Source organism: Nicotiana sylvestris, chromosome 6 (assembly GCF_000393655.2).
Source record: "Nicotiana sylvestris chromosome 6, ASM39365v2, whole genome shotgun sequence".
NCBI lineage: Eukaryota > Viridiplantae > Streptophyta > Magnoliopsida > Solanales > Solanaceae > Nicotiana > Nicotiana sylvestris.
In genome coordinates this window covers 54179449-54202738 of record NC_091062.1, presented here as the reverse complement: position 1 = coordinate 54202738, position 23290 = coordinate 54179449, and the positions used below count along the sequence as shown (strand labels likewise).

Genomic DNA, 23290 nt, shown 5'->3' with positions numbered 1-23290 from the left:
AGTGAGTTCCAAGTGGACTACTACTTTAGGACGGGTAACTAGCTAGAAGTTTGTAGAAGATGTTAGAGAGTGCTATACAAATTGCAATTTTGATAATGTTGGTAATATGATATCGACAGGAGAAATGCGACGTGTAAAAGAAGACCAATTTGTGGGGCCTTTCACAAATATTATTAAAAGGATCATGCAGCAAATTGGATGAAACATTTAGTAGCTAAGAGTAGAAACAGCAGAAGAAGAGTAAGTAATTAGTGATGGCAGTTAGTGCGGTGAGGAGTTCATTTAGTCTCAAGCCCTCTCCCTTCACTGTGGAAAAGAGAGCAGCGCGTGGCCTGCCATCACTAGGAAGGTCTTCATCCTCCAGCTTCAGAGTTGAGGCCAGTGGTGGCAAGAAGATCAAGACCGACAAGCCTTATGGTCCGTCTGTCTAACTTCTAGTGTGTTCAGCACGAAAATCATTTTTTACGAAAAATATACTCTTTGTTCCAGTTATGTGAGCTACCTATTTTTTTTGTCTATTTTAAAAAGAATTATTCCTTTTTAAATTTGGTAATAATTTTATTTAAACTTACAATTTTACCCTAATAAGAAACTTTTATAATCACACAAATATTTTGGACCCTTTTTGACTTGTTTAGGATCACAAATTTCAAAAAAAATTCATTTTTTCTTAAATTTTGTGCCCAATCAAACAGGTTCACATAAATTAAAACAGAGATAATACTATTTTAGACGTTTTTGGAAAATATATTTGGTACTAAAATGTCTATATATACTAGTTGGAGTAATTAATGACATTTAGGAAAGTTATTTGCTCTCTTACTCTTACGAGGAAATTAAACACTCGAAAATGACTTTATTGCTGAATTTTCTTTCTTTTTTTATTTTTTATTTTTGCAAAATGAGCTTTGTCATACCAGATACATTCCCAATCAACTACAGTTTTGGTATATTTGGCCCTGCATGTTTCCATTTTCACTCTTCATTTTGTCCAGCGTTTTAGACTTTTAGATTAGGCTGTCCTTTTACAATATATAGATTCTTATTTTTTATTTTCCTTGGTAGAGTCTTTCAGTGTGGTTTTTCCTTTTGATTACTGTGAATACATCTGAAAGAGATACTTAGAATATTATGCAAAAAAATATTTTGCTGATTGATATGACAATTGGTGTGTAAATTAATTAGGAATTAATGGAGGCATGAACTTGGAAGATGGTGTTGATGCCTCGGGCCGTAGGGCAAAGGTTTGTTCCTATACTTGACACTCTTTCTCTACATAACATCTCATGCACATTTTATCTTTTAAATTAATAAAAAATCGTGACCACATGGGAAAACGGAGCAAGAATGTTACCTCGGTCAATCCCAATAACTTTGTTTATTTATATTAAGAAACATTAAATATGCGAAAAAGATTTATATTCAAAACACAGTTACTAACCCTTAATGTTACTGCTACCCTAGAATTTAGAACCAATAAAGCATTTAGAACCAATAAAGCTCAAGTCGAGGCGTCTTTGAAAAAGATAGACACTGTTTCTTGGTGATTGCATTTGTTCGATGGCACCTCCCCCTCCCCCTTTTTTTGTTTTCCTCAGTTCCCGGTAGCATTGGCTGACACTTAAATCTAACATGATCATTAGGAAAATCATATCTGAATTTTCAAGAAGATTGTGTAGAAAACTAATTTGTTTATGTAAAGCAATTGTTAGGATTATGTAATTAAAGGAATGGTGTAGAAGTAGAAAAACTTTATGAGATCTTTACGTATTGATGAAAAAACTATTATGGAGTAATAAAGTTACTAAATATGGAGTAATAAAGTTACTATCACATGTAGTCATATTAAAATGGTGGCTATGTGCAGGGAAAGGGTGTTTATCAATTCGTGAACAAATATGGAGCTAATGTTGACGGATACAGGTTGGTGATTCTGATTATATTCCCAATAGTAGATAATGATACCCCATAGATTACTCTAAAAATGAAGCAATAATTCATATAAATACTTTGATTAAAATGCAGTCCTATCTATAACCCAGATGAATGGTCCCCGAGTGGCGATGTCTACGTTGGCGGTATGACTTCAATTATTATTATTAATATTTTTAATTCTAACAATAAAATAACCAAGCTTTCATTTCTTTCCTAAATAATGTAGTCAGTATAATTGAAAATTGCAGGTACCACTGGCTTAGCCATTTGGGCTGTCACGTTGGCTGGCATTCTTGCAGGAGGTGCACTACTTGTATACAACACAAGTGCTTTGGCACAGTAGATCATTATGCCTACATCAATTAAGTTGTGTCCCAGCTTGCATTGTCAAAATATTTTGTAACATAAAGCAATGATGAATGCAGGAATTTGGCTAAGAATATTCAAGATTTAATATATATGTATAAATAATATAGTAGTATTTAACTTGATCTTATCTTATTACTATAGTTTCTGCCTCGGTTACATCCAATATGCATGCATGTTGTTTTGTTTTGATTACTGGATGATGAGATTTAAACTTCTTTTCTTCAGATACTTCTAGTTGCGGAAAAACCAACGGGTCAATTAAATCCAAAATATAAAATAATAACACCATCTTTAACTTATTTGTGGTTGTAAGAATCTTTCCATAAGACCGTTCAGGTTAACTGTTCATACTTCTCATATATATAGGAGTATATAAGTATATCAAAATTTAGACATCAAATTCGCTATGTGCTTCTATCTTCATAAATAGGTAATGAATTACGATATGATCTGTCATAGCCAACAGTTTGACAAAATGTGTTAAGACACACAGGGCGGGGCTAGGATTTGAATATTATGGGTTCGGGACTATAATTCTTTTAAGTTATTGGGTTCTAAAGTAATAATTTATACATATTCATTGAATTTTTTAATAAAAATACAGAGTTTGAATAAAAGCTATTGAATTCGACCGAATCAACAACCAGTGGTTGTGTCCGTTGGTAGAACAAGATGTGCCAAACTCAAATAAATATCTGATCCGATAAATATCTAATGTTTAATTCAGCATTAAAATATTTATTGAAGTTAAAAAGATGAGCACCAAAATAATATAATACTATATATTTGGAAAACATGGAGAAAGGAATAGTAAGGGGAAGATTTTTAGTAAAAGAGAAGGTGGAGAATTTGTTTGGGAAAAAAATATGTAATAGGCTAATCTCACTATACTCTGTTTGACATGACATTTAAATTTGAGGGAGCAAAGAGCTTCTTTTTTAAAAAAAAAAATACAATTTTCCTAACGTACCCTAAAAATTTTTTACTGTACAAATAGTAACTTAAAAATATTTATGTGTAGTGGTAAATTTTTGTCCTACCCCTGAGGCCAAAAAAAAAAAAAGAATGGGTTAATATAGCTCTGAGATTCTGATTCTTTGGTTGTTGAATTATTGGAGTAAGAGAGTGTAGCTTTCATATATGCAAAACACACCCCATTTGAAAGATGTCTTCTTGCTCTTTGGGGAGTGAAGGTTGAACATTGCCTTAAATGAGATTGTGATGGATATTTTTTTTTTTTTTGGTTTGTCTAATTATTCGATATTTGAACTTACTGGACCGACTGATACAAATTCATATTACGTAGGATTTAATAAAGGAGAAAATAATCCCTAGTAAGATTTTTTCCATTCTATAAATTCGAACTCAGAATATTTGATTTAAATGAACAAATAAAAAAATATTTACCACTCTTTAGGCACGTCATGCCTACACTTTGCCTGCTTGTTCTGCATATTTCGCTTTGGTGTTTCTTCTTGTATTTTTCAGATTCTTGTGATTTTTGGTATTTTAAGGCTTTCAAATAGATGAAGAAAACATGTATAGAATACCCACTCTCACCAAAACTCTAATACCAAAAATTATAGACAGAAACACGACCTCCAGCAAAATTGAAGGAAAATCCGTAAGCCCTAAAGAACACCCCATGTAATTAGACTGAAAAGGATAAAGGGATATGTGGATTCTAACTAATAGTTGAAAAATAGCACATAGACAAGCATATGGGTTGTTCGGAAGGGGGTATGAGCCGCAAATAATGAAGGAATTTTTTAGAAGATTGAAATTTGTAAGATGAAGTTAAGGACTTAAAGGCTGCAAGCTCATTCTATTTCAAAAAAATATAATTTATAAACTAATATAGAAATAATTTGGGTGGGACTTATGTTATATCCACCAAAAGTGTAATGATTTTTTTACTCTGCCAAGATAGGTTAACCTGCTATACCATCTGCTCTACTCTAGAGTAGAATCAATGGCATTAAATAAAATTACATATAATTATGTTTAATTGACCTAATTATATAAATATATCTTACATCAATTTAGGAAGATGTCTTGAAAGAACTATAAGTTCTTGGAATTAATGCAGACTAATTAGCCAAATATAGGATACATTAAATTGGAAAAAAAATCCATTTAGATGATACCTATTAGTTAGGAATAGGTTCTAAAGTTAATAAAGAGCTTCTAATATTATTGTTATTACAATTATATATACTTAATTTATTTTTTAATTTAACTTTATATTTACTTTGATATGATTATGACATGAATTGAGCTTAAAAAGAGAAAAAAAAGATTCATACAACTGACTCAACTTGTTTGAACTAAAACATAATTATTGTTTACACCAATTTGGATATCACAAATGGAAATGGTCACATTTACTATTGCAATATTAAAAACAAGTCATAACTACCCTCTATTTTACTTTTTGAATATTTGAATCTCTACCATTATACTTTCAATCATATTTGTCCACACCTATTTAATAGCCCGATCTCAATTTTATAATGACACGTGGCTGGCCAAGGCTCAATTTTAAACAAAAAAATTTTACTGGGCGTCCTATTTGGTCACTTACATTAAACTTGTATCCACTTTTAAAAAAAAATTAACTAGTATCCAAAGTATAGACAACTTCATGTCTTTTCTACCTCCTTTTTCTTCTTCTTCTTCTTCTTCTTGGCTGTGAAAATAAAAGTGACGATGTATTTACATGGTATTTATGAGCAGGTTTTAGTGAGCTGTTGTGGCTCCTTTCTTTGCTATTGCTTAAGATTTCTTCTTTTTCTTCTTAATTGCAAAATAAATTTATTAGATTTATTGTTGTTTTGACAAATTGATGACTGAGGTTTGTTCTTTATTATATTTGGAGGTTATGTTTCAAATTTAAGCTTATCTGGAGTAGATTTAGGCGTTAAATCCTGTGTTGAATTGCTGAAATTTGAAGAACAAGTTTCTGTCTATGGGCAATTTGCACTTCAGACCTATTTGACTTTAAGTACATCTTAAATGTAATTTTTTTCACTTCAGACCTATTTGGCATTAAGTATATGAAAATATTTGTTACAGTTCAAATCTATTTGGTCTTAAGTGCATCTTAAGTGTAATTTTTACACTTTAGACTTAATTGACCTTAAGTGCATTGCATTTCAGACTAAATTATTTTTTTCAACTTCAAACCCGATAAGTTTGAATTTTATCCTAAAGTAGGTTGACATGTAAATTTTTATGCAAAGTGAGTACAATAGTGATCCAAAAACTGAATATAGATGTAAATCCCCCTTTTAAACATCCTCCCCATTTAATCAAAACCTACCTGACCAATTATCTATGGTCTTCTCCACCACTTTCTTCCTACCCCCTCTCTCTCCCTCACACACACAGCATTACCACTTTTCTACTGCTACCTTCAATTCCAAACAAACCCTCCTCCTATAATAATTCAACTTCACAAAAATTCTCCAGCTCCATTGCCCCTAAAACACCTAGCAACTATTTCTCAAATTACAATAGAATTTTGAAAAATTGTTACACTTGTTTGACCCAAAATCTGATTTTGGAAAAAACAATTAAATTTATATGTTTAGGCCTCTAGCAATCGATTTAATCCAAAATTCGAACTTGTAAAGCAACAATTGTAAATAACGAATGAAATAAAGTAAAGGAAAAGATTAAAAGAATTTCTTATTAGAAGCAAGCCTCGATTGGTTGTATCAGCTACAGTGCTAGCAATCTCTACGATGCTGAACAAAACTTGAGAACAAAGTTAAATAAAAAAGATCACTTATAACTTTCTAGTGAATGTTTTTTCTATTTTTCAATTCCACTCTCTCGAGGTGCCGGAGTGGTACTTCTAGTCGTAGGGGAGGCGTTGCCGCTCCGAGCTTTAAGCCAGCACGCCAGAGAATTGGGTAGTGGAGAATGAGATTACTGATAATGGTAACAACCTCAGTGTAATGTCCGATGGCCACAATTTCTAAGCGCGGTTGACAAGGTCTCCGGATATATACGTTCATCTTTTCGAATACTTGACCCTATGATACCAAAGCTTCTGGATCAAAGGGTTGTCGAACCTGGTAGCATCTCTTCATTTATCTCCATTTTCTAGTCTTATTTGCCGCATGGAATTTTCTTAGCATGCCATGTGGAAAAGGTAAATTTTACCAATATAGTCAATCCCCCCCCCCCCCACCCACTTATCGGGTGACTCGACGAGAAGTGCTCCATAACTGGTAATCCTTTTATAGGATTCAATCTTGCTTAGAGTCCTTCTTTAACAAGGAATTTCAATTATAGCGTTGCTTTTATGATTGACGTAACTGGTGCACAGTCCATATATAAGGTTCCAGGACACGTGGCTGCCTTTTATTGGTTCTTTCATCTATTATAGATCCCTAGGCAATAATGACTACTTATGACAGAAACCTTTCTCGATTTTGGCGGTTATAAAACGAAGAGTTTCCGCCTATATATACCAAGATGTGGGCCTCCTCATTAGTTTAGAAGTCTTCCGTTTATCATCTTCATTCTTGCTTCAGTAATCCTCTCTTTGATTCTTTCCTTCGTTTCTCAGTTCCTCTTTCACTATCCTCTTGGATTCCCAAGATTTAAACCTTCCCTAGAAGGACAATCTCTCTCTACGCCTATAGCTAAATGTGTTCCTACATGTATGTGTTGCTTCTGTGGGGCGTTAACTTTGTTGCCCTTTCTAAGAGGAAGAAGAAGAAGAAAGCTTCCAAATCTCATAAAGGCGGGAAAGGGAAGCAAAGTTCCGAGCCCTCGGTCCTGGAGGTTCTCCCCAAACACTTGGATTTCGATGGAGACGTTGAAGCATGAGCGTCTGGACAATTTGGGAGTTCTAATGTTGATAAAATAGAGTATGTTGTTCATGAAGAACATCTCCCCTTAATTCTATGTGACTGACGCTGGGGTGACCGTATCACTGTTCACATCCCTCAAGCGAACGAAAAGAATTTTCAGCCACAAGCATGATTTTTCCTTAGTGTATGCTTATCCATTTACCTTTGGATTCGAACCCCCGATTGGTCCCGTGATCCTAGATTATTGTCACCATTTTTATATGTGCTTGGGTCAAGTTGGGCCGAATTTCTAGAGGCTCGTGACCGACTTTCGCTTTTTAGTGAGTGTGGCTGACGTCGACTTCTCTCTTTCGAAATTTTTACAACCTTTTCGCTCCAACTCCATTTAGAGGGAGCATCATCACGATGGTGAGTTGGGGCACATGAACTCTTGTGAACTCAGAGGATGACCATGACAGGGGTTGGTTCGTCCGATATATTGCAGTCCCTACTTGGTAGTTGATTCAACCCGAGGACGGGCTTATTTTGGAGACTTGGAATGACAAACGTAAGTCCTTCCTTTAGATTGGATTATAGTTTTCTTTTCTCTCCTTTTTTAAAGTCATTCTTTTGATTTTCCTTATACCTTCTTTTTAGCCACGCTGGTAGCTCGGAGAGCATCTCAGACATTAAGGAGTGGGTCAAAAATATCATGGCAGCCTCTCCGATAGTGGAGAGGTCACGGAGATTCATATCGCAAGCTTCAGGATGGAGGGATAAGGACCATGTTAAGCACGTTTTACTTTTACGTTCATAGGATTTCGTGCTTTGGCGTCATTTTTTCTTCTTCTTCTTTACGTATCCCTCTAAGGAAGGCTACTCTATAAGTGTTAATCTTTCTCTCCGCTTCCTTTGATTTTCTCAAGGAAAAGGGTCAAGCAGTTGTCTGCCTTAAAAAGAAGGTCAGACTCGCCAGCTCCCATTTTGGTAGGCCTCCTAAAAAAAGAACAAGGTCGGACTTTCATAAAAAGCCTGATGGTGTTCGAGGTATTCTCCGAGTTACCCTTCAAATTGAGCACCCCCAAGATACTACTCCCATAGTGATATAGGACGAGGGTATGGAGCCCCCTTGTTCTGAGCCAGTGAGAAGCGAGATTCTACACATAGATCGGGGGAAAGGAATCACTGAAGATGATCCCACCGGAAGACCGGCTTGCCTACACCTACTAGATCCTTCAGCTCCATGCCCTCTCCTTACCGGTTCTTCGACGAGTGCCGGTATCCGTATGATTTTTATTAAGTTACTGAAAAAGATCAATCTCTTGAACTGTTCTGGTGAAGGGACGATGAGGCTAGAAGGGTTAATAGTTCCCTTAGAAATGCATGAGATATCTTCCCAATCCATAACCATGTTGGCAAACTATGTGCTTCAGTGCACCCTTCAGGTAATGTTTTCAGCCTTGTCTTTTTTCTTCTTCTTTGCTTAACTTGTATGTAAGGTCAAATTGCTTTCGTGCAGACGAACTTGATATCGATTCGGATCAAGGATAGGTTCTCTTTTTATGAAAGAACCATAGAAGGATTGAGAAATAATGTTAAAGATTAGGAAGCTCGTTTTGTAGAGGCACTCTCGGACAAGGAAACCTACTAGCTATTAGCCCGTTTGACCAAGGATGATCTGAAGGAGCTGAAGAGGGAGATCGAGAAGACGGGAACAACACATAGTTGTAGGGTCGAGAATTTGGAGGCATCTATAGCTGAGAAAGAAGAGCAAGCAAACCAGTAAGTCGATGTTGATGCAACACTGACATAAAACCTAGCTCGAGCCAAGTTGCGTGCATTATATCTTGAGCAGACCCATGGGTCATGGAAGGACTCAAACGATACTCAACAGGTCGAGGTGAACAGGCTACCGGGAGAGAAGGATAGCATGGCCTGAGCTTGATAAGTTGAAGCTACAATCAGAGCTGGCGTAAAACATTGGAGGGCGCCCGTGCGGGGATCCTTGATTAGGAAAAAGAAATTAAAATCCAAGGCGAGCTATGGAGGAAGCCAAACTCACTCTTAATATGGACGCACCCGAGGGAGGACTTCCGAAGGATGTAGAATTTGCTGGCTTTTCAGTGGAAGACATCAAAGGAGTACCTCCTAGCTCGAGTCCTGGCCCTTCGAACTCTTGGGGTGGCCCATCATCTTCCTACCCTTCTTCAATTGGGACCGTACCTCAAGATCCACAGTCTCCCTTCCCTCCGGGTGGGGACCATTGATGGTGCCATTTCAATTAGGGCAGTTCAAAATCGAACCAAAACTGTTAACCGAATCGAATCAATGACTTATTGGCTTATTGGTATCGGATTATCGGGGTAATGAATGGTGAATGAATTGAAATTTTATACTTAACAGCTTAACAGTTTGATGACGGATTACTCAATTTTCTTATCAGGTAAACTGTTAACCCGTTAAAAATTTTATATTTACATTTTTACCCTTATTAGTAATTTTTGTACGTACTAGATTGGAAGACAGACTCTTCAAAAATACAATTAGATTAACAAGACAGAGTTTTGAATTTGAATCCGAAATTAGTATGAAAGCATCGACATGTCATCTTACTATGCTTAGAATTTAGACACTGGATGATATTGTTGCCAACATACTACCCGTTGAATTTGAACATTCTTTAAACGAAAACAGTCGCAAATGCGTGCAAAATTGTAACATAGAATAATAGAACTGCCTGATGTTTGTAGCTAATGCCTAACGGCAGTCATTTCTGGCTTTTCATGAATTATGAGTGGACATGAATTGAATTCCTCTCTGGGCCATAGTATTAACTTTGTAGATAACAATGCTGATGATCATCATTGTTCAAAAACTAACCGAGACAGTTTGAACTATGCATTTGGCTGTTTAAATTACAACACGAAAATAATTATCTTATTATCATCACATCTGCACCATAAAATCTCCATTTCCAAATTACAATAAAGGAAGAAGAAACATCTTTTAAATTTTAATATAATCACATCAAAATGTGCTAATATGCAGTAGCTTTTAGAATTACTGTCAAGCTAAAAGTGACAAGTCCCGTGTAATATTTTAATTAAAAGTGTTGGGTGAGTTAATGCATGCTTATGTTAAAGGATTTGTTGATTGTTCAAAAAAAATTATTTGGTTTAGCCGATAAACCATCTGATAATCGTTAATCCGATACCAATCTGCCCATTATCTTATTAGATGGCTAGCGGATTACTATATTTATAATTCGATAACCGATAAGCCGAACGGTTAAACGTAATTAAATACCCGATCCACCGATAAGCACCCCTAATTTCAATGGCCGCAGTGTAGAAGTTAAATGCATTTGCCTTTTTGTTTGTGCTATCCTGATTGCTTTTCTTGCCATTTTGTTTTTATCGTTCAAGGATATGCCTCGGTTTGTAATTACCCTTGCTAAGTTTGAATAAAAAGTACTTTGTATTCCTTTCTTTTATTCCTTTAGTAGCAAACTATGGCACATCGAATTTGAACTGGTCTTGATATGCCCCTTCGGACCTCGAAATTTTTTTTGCAATCCTCGAGAGAGCATTTTCGCGAAGAAAAAGACGGTGTTCAAATAGTATCACCATCGTATGGCCATAGGGTCGTGATATACCCTCGATCTACTAGAATAGTACGTGCCTGGGTTTTATTCCCTTCAAGTTAAATTCAATGCTCCTTGGGAAGGGTGAAGCAAAAAGACGTGACATCCCTGTCAGGCGTCCTTTCAAGTACTCGAGCTTGACATTGCTTCCGTTTAATGCAACTGACACGTGGCCACACCCGATTGTAATCGGCGCTTAGGGCTGCGTCGTTTGGACTGCTATAAAAAGAGGAGGAAGCCTTGTTTCTTGTCTTCTCACCCTTCTCAGGCATTTAAGTTTTAAACCTCTCTGAGTTTTAGTTATCTTCCTCACCCTTTTAAGAAAAGACCCTATTTCTCAAAAATCAAGCTTCATATTATCTAATGGATCCCCGGAACCAACACCTCCTAGAGAGGTCACCACCGGCCTCTCCTTAAGATATAGGAGGATGTTCGTACCGCCTGCCGCCGGCAAAAAGGAGAAGGACCACCAACAAGGTGGATTTGGCATCTCAGCCTTAGAGAACAATGTTAGATTACATATATGTGTTCGTAACACGCAGCGAAAGATAATAACAATCCTAGGCAGAACTTTTCGTGTTTAAATTTATTTATATGTCAAAGATCGGATCTAAGACGTACCTGGTGAAGAAAGTCTCGTTTCAAAAATTTTCTTCGATTGTGCGAAGACTCTATGCGTATCCACACCGATATCGATTCTTTGCTATCAACTCTTTGCTATCAACTCTTTGATCAATTAAAACCTGCGAACAAATTGAATAAATTGTGTGCTGGAATTTTTCTCAAAACTTCCAGCCAACTTCTTGACAAAGAAAGTAATTACTTTGTCAAATATATCTCTTGTTGTCTCACTCCCGAAAAATTAAGTGTCTTAACACTTTATTTTGAATGATATTTATACATATAAGTTGCCAACTTTTTCCTATACGGTTTGGGCAAAAAAACAGACTTCTCTTAACAAGTACAGAATTTTTTTTTCTTTCATTACAATATAGTAGAGGTACAATCACATTCCATATATGCATGATGAGTATGAAAACCAATTTACATAATAATTGGACCTTTTCTTTCTTTACAATTTTGTCTTATATAGTAAAGGTATATGCATGATGAATGTGAAAACCAATTCACATAATAATTGGATCTTTTTCATTCTTTACAATTTTATTTTATATAGTAAAGGTATAAACACTTTCATATATGCATGATGAGTGTGAAAACCAATTCACAATATTAATAGGATTTTTGCCGTAGGATAAACTTCAATTCCAATCAAAAGAATTTTCGGCAGGCGTGGTTAGTCCTTATGGACTTTCAATTGTTAATCCAATTCATAATTGGATTATTATTTTCCTGTAGGAAAACTTAATCCTATTTCAAATGGGTTTCATGAAAGCCACACGTTATTTTCTAATCCAATTCTAAATTAGATTATAGAACTAACTAATCATATTATATATGCAACTTAATATTAATATATATATATGATACCATTATTTATTTCAACCAATATATATTATTTAATTTTCTATTCCAAATAGAAAACTTCAATTTGTTCACAATATTAATTATATCCTTTGTGCTAGCAAAGAATATAATAATATTTCATTTGGACTAATAACTAAATTTATTTGACTAATTAAATTCTTTAATTTAATTACCAAATAATAAAGCAATTAATCCTTTAGCAAAGATCAGAACTCTCGTTAGTGTGTGACCCCATAGGTTCATTACTAAACCGGTAGTAAATTGATCACATCAATATACTAATCAAGGGTGGCGTCTAGCAACACTCCTTAATGACCGGATAGTATGAAGTATACAATTTACTCTCAAGAACCAGTAGAAAAATAATGTAGTAATTCCTTCTGTCGTTATAGCTCTAGATCACCCTAGGATATGGTTCAACTGTCAAATCCAAATAGGCAACCAACTATGTGTTCATGTCAAATATAATCGGCCATTGAATGACCTAAGAAACTCATTTCTTCTTTCATTCAATTGCCCTGGCCAAGATCTTAGTTTGGTCGTTTATAATTCATGACAACATGAAGCTTAAACTCATTACCAAGAGTTGACAAATTCCATCTTGGATCAATCACTAATTCTACAAGTAGTTAACCGTACCCAATATCCTTTCAACTATCGCCCTAGGGCCATAGGTGTCTAGTATCAAAGCATAATAAATAACTTGTCAATTACTATGACGATCTCAGGTCAAAGAAAATTCTTACATCACATTCTTCAAGAGAATATCCTATTGACAGTTTATGGTAATTTAACCATTAGGAATTAACTAATGAGTCGGTTCAATGATCATATCTTTATATGCATCATCTATCTATGTGAATTAGTTAATGAGATCAACTAATCTTTATCCAATAAAGACGATCACATAAATATTGATCTTACCAGATTACCAATGTCCAAATTAATAATCTTACGATTAAGAACAAATTTAGATTAAATTATAAGAAACTTGACTCTCATTATCATGATCTCCATCACAATGTCAAATCTCAATAATTTAATCAAGGACCTTATCAAGTTAATCAAATAATTAATAATAGCTATGATAAAAGAATATCAAATGTCATATATATTTTATATCAAATAAAAAATATGTTCAAATCATCAATGATATTGGATCTAGGGCATATATACTATATCCCTAACAATCTCCCACTTGCACTAGAGCCAATCGCTCTTGTACTTCATCCCCAATTTCCACTTGTGCTTGTCAAAATCCTTTGCACCAAGAGCTTTAGTGAATGGGTCTGCTGCATTTTCCTTTCCATCAACTTTTTGAATCTCCACGTCTCTACGTTCAATGATCTCTCTTATCAAGTGATACCTTCACAGAACGTGTTTGGACTTTTGGTGCGATCTTGGTTCTTTTGCTTGAGCAATGGCTCCAGTATTGTCACACAATAGTGGAACCGCACCTTCTATTAAAGGAACCACACCAAGTTCAGCTAAGAACTTTTTCATCCATACAGCTTCCTTAGCAGCCTCACTAGCTGCTATATATTCTGCTTCAGTTATTGAATCAGCTACTGTAGCTTGTTTGGAACTTTTCCAACTCACTGCACCACTATTTAAGGTAAATACATAACCAGAAATAGATTTGCTATCATCCCTATCTGAAGAGAAACTTGCATCAGTATAACCTTCAAGTTTCAACTCAGAATCTTCATAAATGAGGAATTGGTCTTTAGTCCTTCTTAAGTACTTAAGAATGGTTTTCACCACTTTCCAATGTTCCTCACCAGGATTTGCCTGATAACGGCTAGTCACTTCAAGTGCATAAGCCACATCAGGATGTGTACATGTCATGGTATACATGATAGCTCCCACTGCACTAGCGTATGGGATCATACTCATGCGTTCTCTCTCTTCAAGTGTTTTAGGACAATCCTCCCTACTGAGAGTAATTCCAGTGCCTATCGGTAGATAGCCTCTTTTGGAATTATCCATATTATACCTCTTTAAGATGGTATCAATGTACAAAGACTGGGAAAGTCCAAGCAGCTTCCTAGATCTATCTCTATAGATCTTTATTCCCAATATATAAGCTGTTTCTCCCAAGTCTTTCATGGAGAACTGTTTAGATAGCCAAATCTTGGTACTTTGCAATGCTGGTATGTCATTCCTTATGAGCAATATATCATCAACATATAACACTAAGAATATAATTGTGCTCTCACTAACCTTTTTGTACACACAAGGTTCTTCTTCGCTTTTAACAAAATTGAACTTTTCAATTGTCTTGTTAAAGCGAATATTCCAACTTTGAGAAGCTTGCTTTAGTCCATAAATGGATCTTTATAGCTTACAAATTTTATTATGATCAGTTGAAGATGTGAAACCTTCAGGTTGTGTCATGTACACATCCTCTTCTAGCTCACCATTAAGGAAAGTTGTTTTCACATCCATTTGTCATATTTCATAATTATAGTATGCTGCTATAGCAAGCAAAATCCGAATAGATTTGAGCATTGCCACGGGAGAGAAAGTCTCGTCATAGTCGACTCCTTCTTTCTGACGATATCCCTTGGCAACAAGACGGGCTTTGTAGGTCTCCACCTTTCCGTCTGCTCCAATCTTTTTCTTAAAACCCATTTACAGCCTATAGGTTTTATATCCTTTGAAGGTTCAACTAAAGTCCATACTTTATTTTCCTTCATGGATTCCATTTCAGATTCCATGGCCTTCTGCCACTTCTTATAATCGAAACTTTGTATAGCCTCTTCATATGTCTTAGGGTCATCATCATTATGATCAACCTCATTTGATACATCATCTTGTACCAATAAATTTAATCTAGTTGGTATATGACTTTCTCGTGTAGACCTTCTAAGAGGTATGTGTACAACCTTTTCACCTTGTGTTGGATTTGGTTATTGATCAATTTGGTTTGGAACTGGTTTATTAATTAACCTGTTCTTGAACTTCATTTAGTACTTGAACTTCAACCATTGAATATGACAACTTCAAAACATCCAATAAAAGTTCTTCAACTTGGGTCTCATGATCTTTATATTGTGTTGATTCATTAGTTTTTTGAACTTCATCAAGTTCTATTTCTCCATTATAATTTTCTTCTAATAGAAATTCCCTTTCCAAAAAGGTTGCTCCTCTGTCCACAAACACTTTATGGTCAGAAGGGTGATAGAAATAATATCTCATTGTTTCCTTGGGGTACCCAATGAACCTACACTTATCAGATCTTGAGTCAAGTTTATCAGACTGCAATCTCTTAACATAAGCTGGACAACCCCAAACTTTAATATGTTTAAGGTTAGGCTTATATCCTTTCCATTTCTCATATGGTGTTGTAGAGACTGACTTAGTGTGAACTTTATTTAGTAAGTATGTTGCTGCTTCCAAAGCATATGCCCATAAATTTATTGGAAGATCAGTGAACCCCATCATAGATCTCACCATATCTAATAAGGTTCGATTTCTCCTTTCAGACACACCATTATGTTGTGGTGTTACTGGAGGTGTCCACTATGAGAGAATCCCATTCTCACTACAAAAAAAACAGTGTTTAGCGACGGAATTTAGCGACAAGAGATAATCCCTAGCTACATAATGACGGATTAGCAACGCATTTTGTATTTTGTCGCCAAATAAGCTATCAAAAGAATTTGTATCAAATATAGCGACGGATTCGCGACAAAACCTAATATTCATTGCTAAAATTGGCGCTAAATATTACCGCCTTATTTTACCTACAAAATTAACGACGAAAGTGTGGCGACAAAATTTATTACAATCTAGCGACGGCTTTAACGTCAAAAACTCCGTCGCTGCATTCATTTTATTTATCAAGACATTACAAAGGTGATTGCGACAAAATTTTCGTCGCTAGTTTCTTTAAGATAAAGCTTCATTTAGATAATATTAGCGACAAAATTCTGTTCCGTCGCTAGATCTGTTGCTAAAATCTAGTTCCGAAAATTTCATTAGTCATTTTGAGCGACAGAATTCGATCCATCGCTAATTCCGTCGCTAATGTTCTGTCTAAAGATAGGTAACTTGTTAAAAGACAGTCTTTCGAACAATTAGGGCAAACACCCCCTTTCTCTCCTCTCTATGAGACTCCTTCACTACTCTCTAATAATGTGAATTGTTTTCTTCAAATACAAAAAATTGGGCGTGAATCTAGGGTTATTCGAAGTCGTATGTTGCTGCTCCGCAAGATTCTCAGGCGAAAGGGTAAGCTTCTTTGTGATTTCATTCCTGTCTTGTGGATCTGGGCGAGAATCATTGTTCAACTTTTCTAAAACTGAAGTCAGTGAGAGGTTCAATTTTCTGTTAGTAGAAAGTGCTGAATGTTCTTTATTGTTCATTACTTTCTTACTTCTTAAAATTTTCTGAAATGTTGAGTTTGTGGGTTCTGTTGGTTAAATTGTTTGTTCATCTCTGTATTTTGAGCTGAAAATTCTAAATCGTGAGATAATTTTTTGTACCATGTGCCTCTTAACTGAGACTACTTTACTGAGAGTACTTGAAATCTGAAGTATTTTCTAGTGTTCTGATTGTTTATGTCATATTGCCTAAATGAGTGCTTCAATCTCAAATGTTGTCTTGTGACCTGGTATATTATCTTGTGTTGCCTATGTTTTTCTTGACTGAGTTCTTTGAATGTTATAATTTTTATATGATTTGAGGCATTATCTTGGACTCTCTGTGTTTTAAAAAGCTTGTGATAATTGGTTGAGTCTGTTTGGCCAGACTGTTTGGTTGAGTCTGTTTGGCCAGACTGTTTGGTTGAGTCTGTTTGTCTAGACTGTTTGGTTGAGCATTAAGTTGAATATTTTTGTTCAAACCTCTATGGAGGAACTAAGATCAATGGTCATTGACCTTTGCTGTGGATTCAACTTCACTACAAGGGGTACTGCTCGGGCCCTAGAGTGTTGTTGCATGCACCAACACAAGCTCTTGTAATTTCAGTAGTTTTCCTAGTTCTAATATGGGTGATGTTCATAGCATTACTGTTTTTTTATGTGTAGTTTTTCTCTTTACATCTTCTAGCTAGATCCCATGCCAATGAGTTGAGAATCATAGCAGATTCCATTTGCATCCAAATACCTGATCACCATCATGAGTACAAATATTACCAACACTTGTTCACCACCATGTATTGTAGCAAAGCATCTGTCTCCCAACTACCATCTGGTACAGAGTAGCCACTTTTTGTCTTATATGTATAATGTAATTTTCTGGCAAAGGGGGTCGTAAACCTCCTTCCACCCCTGGCTGTGCTGTACATACACTTGGGACCTTTGCCATTTGAGGTCTAAAACTTACCTTTTTAGTCCTTGATTTTATCTTGTAGAGGAGAATCAAGAATCTGAGACTGTACATATATGTGGATAATGAGTTCTTCCGATCCTATATATGTAAATGAAATAAAAGTTCAGCTATCAAGAAGGAATCTCTTGTACTTATTTAGAGTTTTGTTTATAAAAAAGCATATGTATAAAGTTTGTTGCTTATCTTATAAGAATCTTATGTTAACTGCATATTTGGTGTCTGGAATCAGTACTGAAGAAATGTGTTTTAAGCATCTTTTTTATTTTATGCTTTATAGATATGGATCTTGAAACAATTTTGACCTTATAATATGCAATTTGATGGAAGTTTGTATTAAAGCAGCTGGTTTAATTTAGTATATCATTTTTCTCTTCTTTTTTTGATATGAAATATCGGACAACTTTGAAATACGTTTCTTGAGTACTTTGGAATATTTACCTAAGACATTCATTGGAATTTTTAAGGAGGTATATTATTAGGCTATTAGCATATACTTTAGAATTTAGCTTTTTTTATTAAGCAGCAACTAAAGGTCCAGAAGACATGTTGATTTGGAACTTTACGAGTTGCAAATCAGCTACATACTCTTAATTAAAGAAAATAATTAGAGAACAAAGTTTTTATAGAATGGTTATTGTCTCTTTATACTTAATTCCTTTCCCTTGAAACAAGTTTGCCTGCCTAATCTCAACTTTTCTGTCCCGTGGGGATCTCTTTTCTTATTTAATATATTTAGACAACTTTTCTATGAAGCAAGAGAGTGCAGAAAAGTTTATAAATTACATTTTAGGGCATTCTAATTGGTATCAGTTTTTACTTATGTAATCATCAATATATAGCATTTCATTTGTCTATTTAAGGTTCTTATTTTGGTCAAAGAAAGGAACTGAGCATTCCAAGATTTGTTTTCATTCCAAGATTGGGGTGTTAGTAATTCTCAGCTTATTCTGATGTCAACTTGTTATTCATTTTAGAAAGCATTCTGATGTCTTATTAAACAAGGAAAGGCTTAGTCATTTAACTGAAGAAATCTTATGGTTAACTTTCTGTTATTTAGATTTCTGTATGTTCTTCATTTTGATTGTTTTTTTAATATTAGTAAAAAAGTGGACATCTGATTCTTTATTTTTCTTAATGTTTGTACATCTGATAGTGCCATTACTAGCATTAAAATAGTCATCCTCAATTAAAGTTATTCTGTTTTATTCTAATAAATTTATGCTGTTAATAGTTGAACTTGTTTGTTCTTGCTTCTGTTAATGGTTCATTTGTTTCCATGTACTTAGTTATTCTGTTGTTCTTATAAGAGCTCATAAACATATTTTCATACAAGAGATTCTCACTTTATTTTTATACTGCTCAGGTTAAGTTGGAGCAGCCCATTGCAGGCCAAGAAAAGGAGCAATTGGAAGAGATTCTCACTTTATTTTTATACTACTCAGGTTATTTTTATAGTGCTCTTACTAGCATTAAAATAGTCTCTTTGTATCAATTTATAGTGTCTCTTTGCATTGTTTCATATCCTTCTTTTATTTATTTATTTTATAGATATGCCTCGAGGTAGAGGTCGAGGTAGCGCAGCCATCCTCACCTTTCTTAAGTCTGCCTCTTCCTCACCACTGTTGTAAATGACATCAAAATAAAATCCTTTGTTGGTCTGCTGTATATAACAACTGTGTGTGAAATAGAGAAAAAGCTGGCATAAAAGGGACTTTACGGCTCAAATAGACATAGATTGTTGTTGTACCTATATGGAACCTGCAATGCAGTCTGGAAACCAGATTTCTCATACAAAGCTCCATATGTTTCCAGGTCTTCCTTAGAGAACCGTTTTTGCATGTTGTGACCTGGAAATAATTTATGTGACCAATGTGACTTTGTTGTATGTTGCTGCCTTCTGTTGATTTCGAAAGCTTTGCCGTCTTTGCATGCTACTACTTTGTATTCACCCATATTTGCAAGTATTAGTTTCTCTCCATTGATGACTATTGCTGAAGCTGAACCCATGTTCCAGGTCTTCTCTAGTTGTTCTGTTTTCCTTACTTTAGCTTTAGCATGCATATGTGCCTTTTTCAATGTTTCCTTGCTTCTCTTCTTCATCTGTGACTGAAATAAATAGGCACAAAAGATTAGCTAAACCTCTTAAATACATTTTTCATATTCTGTGCCTCTTGGCTATAATAATCAGCATACATAATCCCCTTGTTCTACTAAATACATCATAGGAACAAAGTTATTTACCCAACTCTTTTCTTTTTTAATGGTCTTAGCCTAGTTATACAACAATGTTTTGCAACTCTATCAGCATAGGTTCAGTCTAATAGCTACATCATTTTGGCCTTTCTAGTGTTTTGGAATTTTGCCTGCTTTCTGGATATCTCTCAATGAATTACTGATACTTATTTTGGCAATTCCTCAATGGGGTCATTTGATGGTCAGTTTCATTGGTTGCTTGTCCTACCAGGAATAATTTCATTGGTTAATTGTCGTCCATGTAGTTCCACATATAGTTGCAATCCCTAACTAGAATATGGATTGTTCCTAGAGTATTATTGTTGCTATTAGTTCCTAATTGCCCAACTATACCCTTTAGTTGCTCTATCTTCTTAATTGAATAACTTTTGTGTAGGCTATTAAAAAGGGTCGAGATCCAACACCAAGTGTGTTGCATTTGCACGTCCATACACATGGTAATGATGGAACATCTTTTGTTGCCCTGAATCGTACATGTAAGATAACTTTTTAATTGACTTTACTTTCATATAGTTTTTTCATTTTGATTGAATGTTCTTATTAACTCTTATACAGGAAAAATATCAGGAGAAATTACAACAACAAACACAAACTCAATCTGGTATTGATCAGTGTAAAGTATATTATCAAGTCGTGGGAGGAGAAAAGAAAAGAAGAGTATATGGTCTTGGATCGCAAGCAAAATGCTACTACGGGCCAAATCTTCATGGCTCTTTTGGATCTGATGCTACATCGTCAACAACACCTCCAAATTCTCAATCAACACCGACAGGGTATCTGGATGAGTTAGTGATGCGATTGATTCCTACACTGATAGATCATATAGTTCCTGTAATCGTTGAGCGGGTACGCGAATTAGTTTCCTTACCCTCGCATAAGCCAAATACTGATCTGGCACCTACAGTTCCAACATCTTCTGCTGCTAACATTGATGAGGTTCATGCATTGAGTTCTGATGATGACCGTAACTCTCCAGCCTAGCATAGTTAACTTACTTTGTTTGGACATTATTGTTGGTCCTTGTGGATATTGTGTACTTAATGATACTGTTATATGCATTATGCTATATATTTTGGATCTTGTTGAATATATTGTTAATTTATATTAATATCAGTGACTTTTTATTAAGTGTATTTAATAGCTTTTATGTAATATGCTTGAACAAAGTGTATTTAAAATAATAAATAAAAAGAATTTTAAAAATCAGCAATATAGTAAAAATAAATTAGCGACGGATACGTTCCGTAGCTAAAATTATCACGTAAAATTAAATTTTGCGACGAATTGGCGACAAAAGGTTTTGTTGCAAAAAGCAGGGACAATTAGCTATAACATGGCTAGCGACGGACAATTTCGTCGCTATAAGAACAAATGACGAATTTTATTATGTATTGCAGCAACGAAAGGCGTCAAAATAGCGACAGAAACAAGCTATATAGCGACAGATAGTTCCCTCGCTAAACTTTGCTACAGAAACATGTCGTCGCTAATCCATCGCTAGTTCTGCGACGGATTGGTGTTTTCCGTCGCTATAAGCCTAGAAACGAGCATTTTAGGGACCAACTTGAATCTATCGCTATTCCGTCGCTAAACAACTTTAGCGACGGAATACATTGATTTAGCGACGGAATGCGGCCGTCGCTAAACGCTATTTTTTGTAGTGTCTCTTTGAGATACTTAGTAAAATCTTCACTAAGATATTCTCCACCTCTATCAGACCTTAGTACCTTGATACTTTTACCCGTCTGTTTTTCAACTTCACTACGGAACCTTTTGAACATTTCAAAAGATTCAGATTTGTGTTTCATAAGATACACAAATCCATATCTTGACATATCATCAGTGAAAGTGATGAAGTAAGAATATTCACCTCTAGCTTGAATTTTCATGGGCCCACAAACATCTGTATGAATTAGTCCCAATAATTCAGTAGTTCTTTCTCCACTTCCAGTAAATGAAGATTTGGTCATTTTTCCTTTGAGACAAGATTCACAAGTCAGATATGATTCAAAATCATATTTGTCAAGGTACCCTTCCTTGTACAACTTGTTAATTATTTTCTCTCTAATGTGACCAAGCCTACAATGCCAAAGGTATGTATGATTTACTTGATCATCTCTTTTTCTCTTAAGACTTGAAACATGCATAATTGAATTAGAATTCACATTAGGTAAGACATAAACATCATGTTGGAGATAGCCACTCACATATAAATTATCACCATAAGAAATAGAGCAAATACCATTGCCTATATTTATGTGAAAACCACATTTATCTAACATAGAAGCTGAAATTATGTTCGAAACAAATTTAGGAACGTAATAACAATCATCCAACATAAGTACTTTGCTCGTAGGCATTATTAAAGAAATTAACCCTACAGCTATGGCCACAACTTTTGCACCATTTCCAACTTGTAGATTAATTTCTCCTTTCTTCAACCTTCTACTTATTTGGAACCCCTTGTTTCTTATCATTTAGAGTTGTAAGATACTCCAGGCAATTTCTCTTCCAATGTCCTATCTTCTTACAGTAGAAACATTCAGCGTCAGATTGGTCAGCTTTGCCTCTTTTTCCTTTGGGTTTGGTCACACCACCCTTAGGCGCAATAGGTTTCTTCTTGGGTTTAATTTTACTCTTACCCTTCTTCTTAGAAGAGTTTCCAACAAACATGACAATTCTTTTCTTCTTCTCAGATGCAAGTTGATTCTCATAATCAATCAACTTGTTGAGCATCTAAGATCACAATCCATTTTATTCATATTGAAATTAATAACAAATTGTGAAAAGGATTCTGATAGTGACTGTAAGATCAAATCTTGAGAAAGCTCTTTACCCAGTTTGCACCCCAATTTCTCAAGTTCTTCAATAAGATCAATCATACGATTGACATAGGGTCCAACTGGAGAGTTTCCAGTTAATTTGGATCCAAATAAAGCCTTAGATAGCTGGTATCTAGCTGTCCTGCTTTGTGTACCAAACAACTTCTTAAGATGTTCAATGATTGCAGTTGGATCCATATCCTGATGTTTTCTCTATAGTTCAGAATTCATAGAAGCGAGAATGATGCATTTGGTAGTAAGACATTCTTCCAAGTATTTCTGATAAATCTTGGTGGCATCATCATCATTCTCATCTGGGACTTCCTTGGCAGGCTTATCGATCACATGAATAAGTTTTTCATGCATGAGAACAATTCTCAAATTTCTGTACCAATCATCAAAGTTTGGTCCTACCAACTTGTTGGTCTCAAGTATTCCACGTAGTGATATAGTAGACATATTGAGAAATCTAAAATATAGAAAAGAAAAGGCAATAATATAAGAACATATTTGCATATATCATAAAGACATGGACTTTTATCTATATGATATTTCCACTAATTATTTTAAACTATTTGCCCTCATTATAGTTTACGAAATCTTTATTTCTGTTAGTGGAGTAAAGAAATTTAACAATA

General features: G+C 35.0%; 3 protein-coding genes and 2 long non-coding RNA genes across 5 annotated transcripts; 3 read left to right on the top strand and 2 right to left on the bottom strand.

The window, feature by feature from the left end:
* The first annotated feature begins 200 nt into the window (after positions 1 to 200).
* LOC104247067 (photosystem II 10 kDa polypeptide, chloroplastic-like) lies at positions 201 to 2426 on the top strand. The gene is made up of 5 exons (XM_009803013.1): positions 201 to 417; positions 1186 to 1244; positions 1868 to 1923; positions 2026 to 2078; positions 2184 to 2426. The coding sequence occupies exons 1-5, from the start codon at positions 255 to 257 to the stop codon at positions 2276 to 2278; spliced, it is 426 nt and encodes a 141-aa protein (XP_009801315.1). The 5' UTR covers positions 201 to 254; the 3' UTR covers positions 2279 to 2426.
* A 4411-nt stretch (positions 2427 to 6837) lies between these two features.
* On the top strand, positions 6838 to 9518 carry LOC104247066 (uncharacterized). Its single transcript, XR_716114.2, has 3 exons — positions 6838 to 7677; positions 7767 to 8554; positions 8629 to 9518. It is a non-coding gene; the product is annotated as an uncharacterized lncRNA (long non-coding RNA).
* Positions 9519 to 13443: 3925 nt separating this feature from the next.
* Positions 13444 to 14088, bottom strand: LOC138870631 (secreted RxLR effector protein 161-like). Its single transcript, XM_070148454.1, has 2 exons — positions 13682 to 14088; positions 13444 to 13573 (listed from the first exon to the last, which is right to left on the bottom strand). The coding sequence occupies exons 1-2, from the start codon at positions 14086 to 14088 to the stop codon at positions 13444 to 13446; spliced, it is 537 nt and encodes a 178-aa protein (XP_070004555.1).
* Positions 14089 to 16120: 2032 nt separating this feature from the next.
* LOC104228167 (uncharacterized) lies at positions 16121 to 20958 on the top strand. Its single transcript, XR_711275.2, has 4 exons — positions 16121 to 16476; positions 18941 to 19019; positions 20207 to 20306; positions 20386 to 20958. It is a non-coding gene; the product is annotated as an uncharacterized lncRNA (long non-coding RNA).
* Positions 20959 to 22275: 1317 nt separating this feature from the next.
* Positions 22276 to 22850, bottom strand: LOC138870630 (uncharacterized). Its single transcript, XM_070148453.1, has 2 exons — positions 22608 to 22850; positions 22276 to 22566 (listed from the first exon to the last, which is right to left on the bottom strand). Exons 1-2 carry the CDS (start codon positions 22848 to 22850, stop codon positions 22276 to 22278), a joined length of 534 nt encoding a protein of 177 aa, XP_070004554.1.
* Positions 22851 to 23290: the final 440 nt, after the last annotated feature.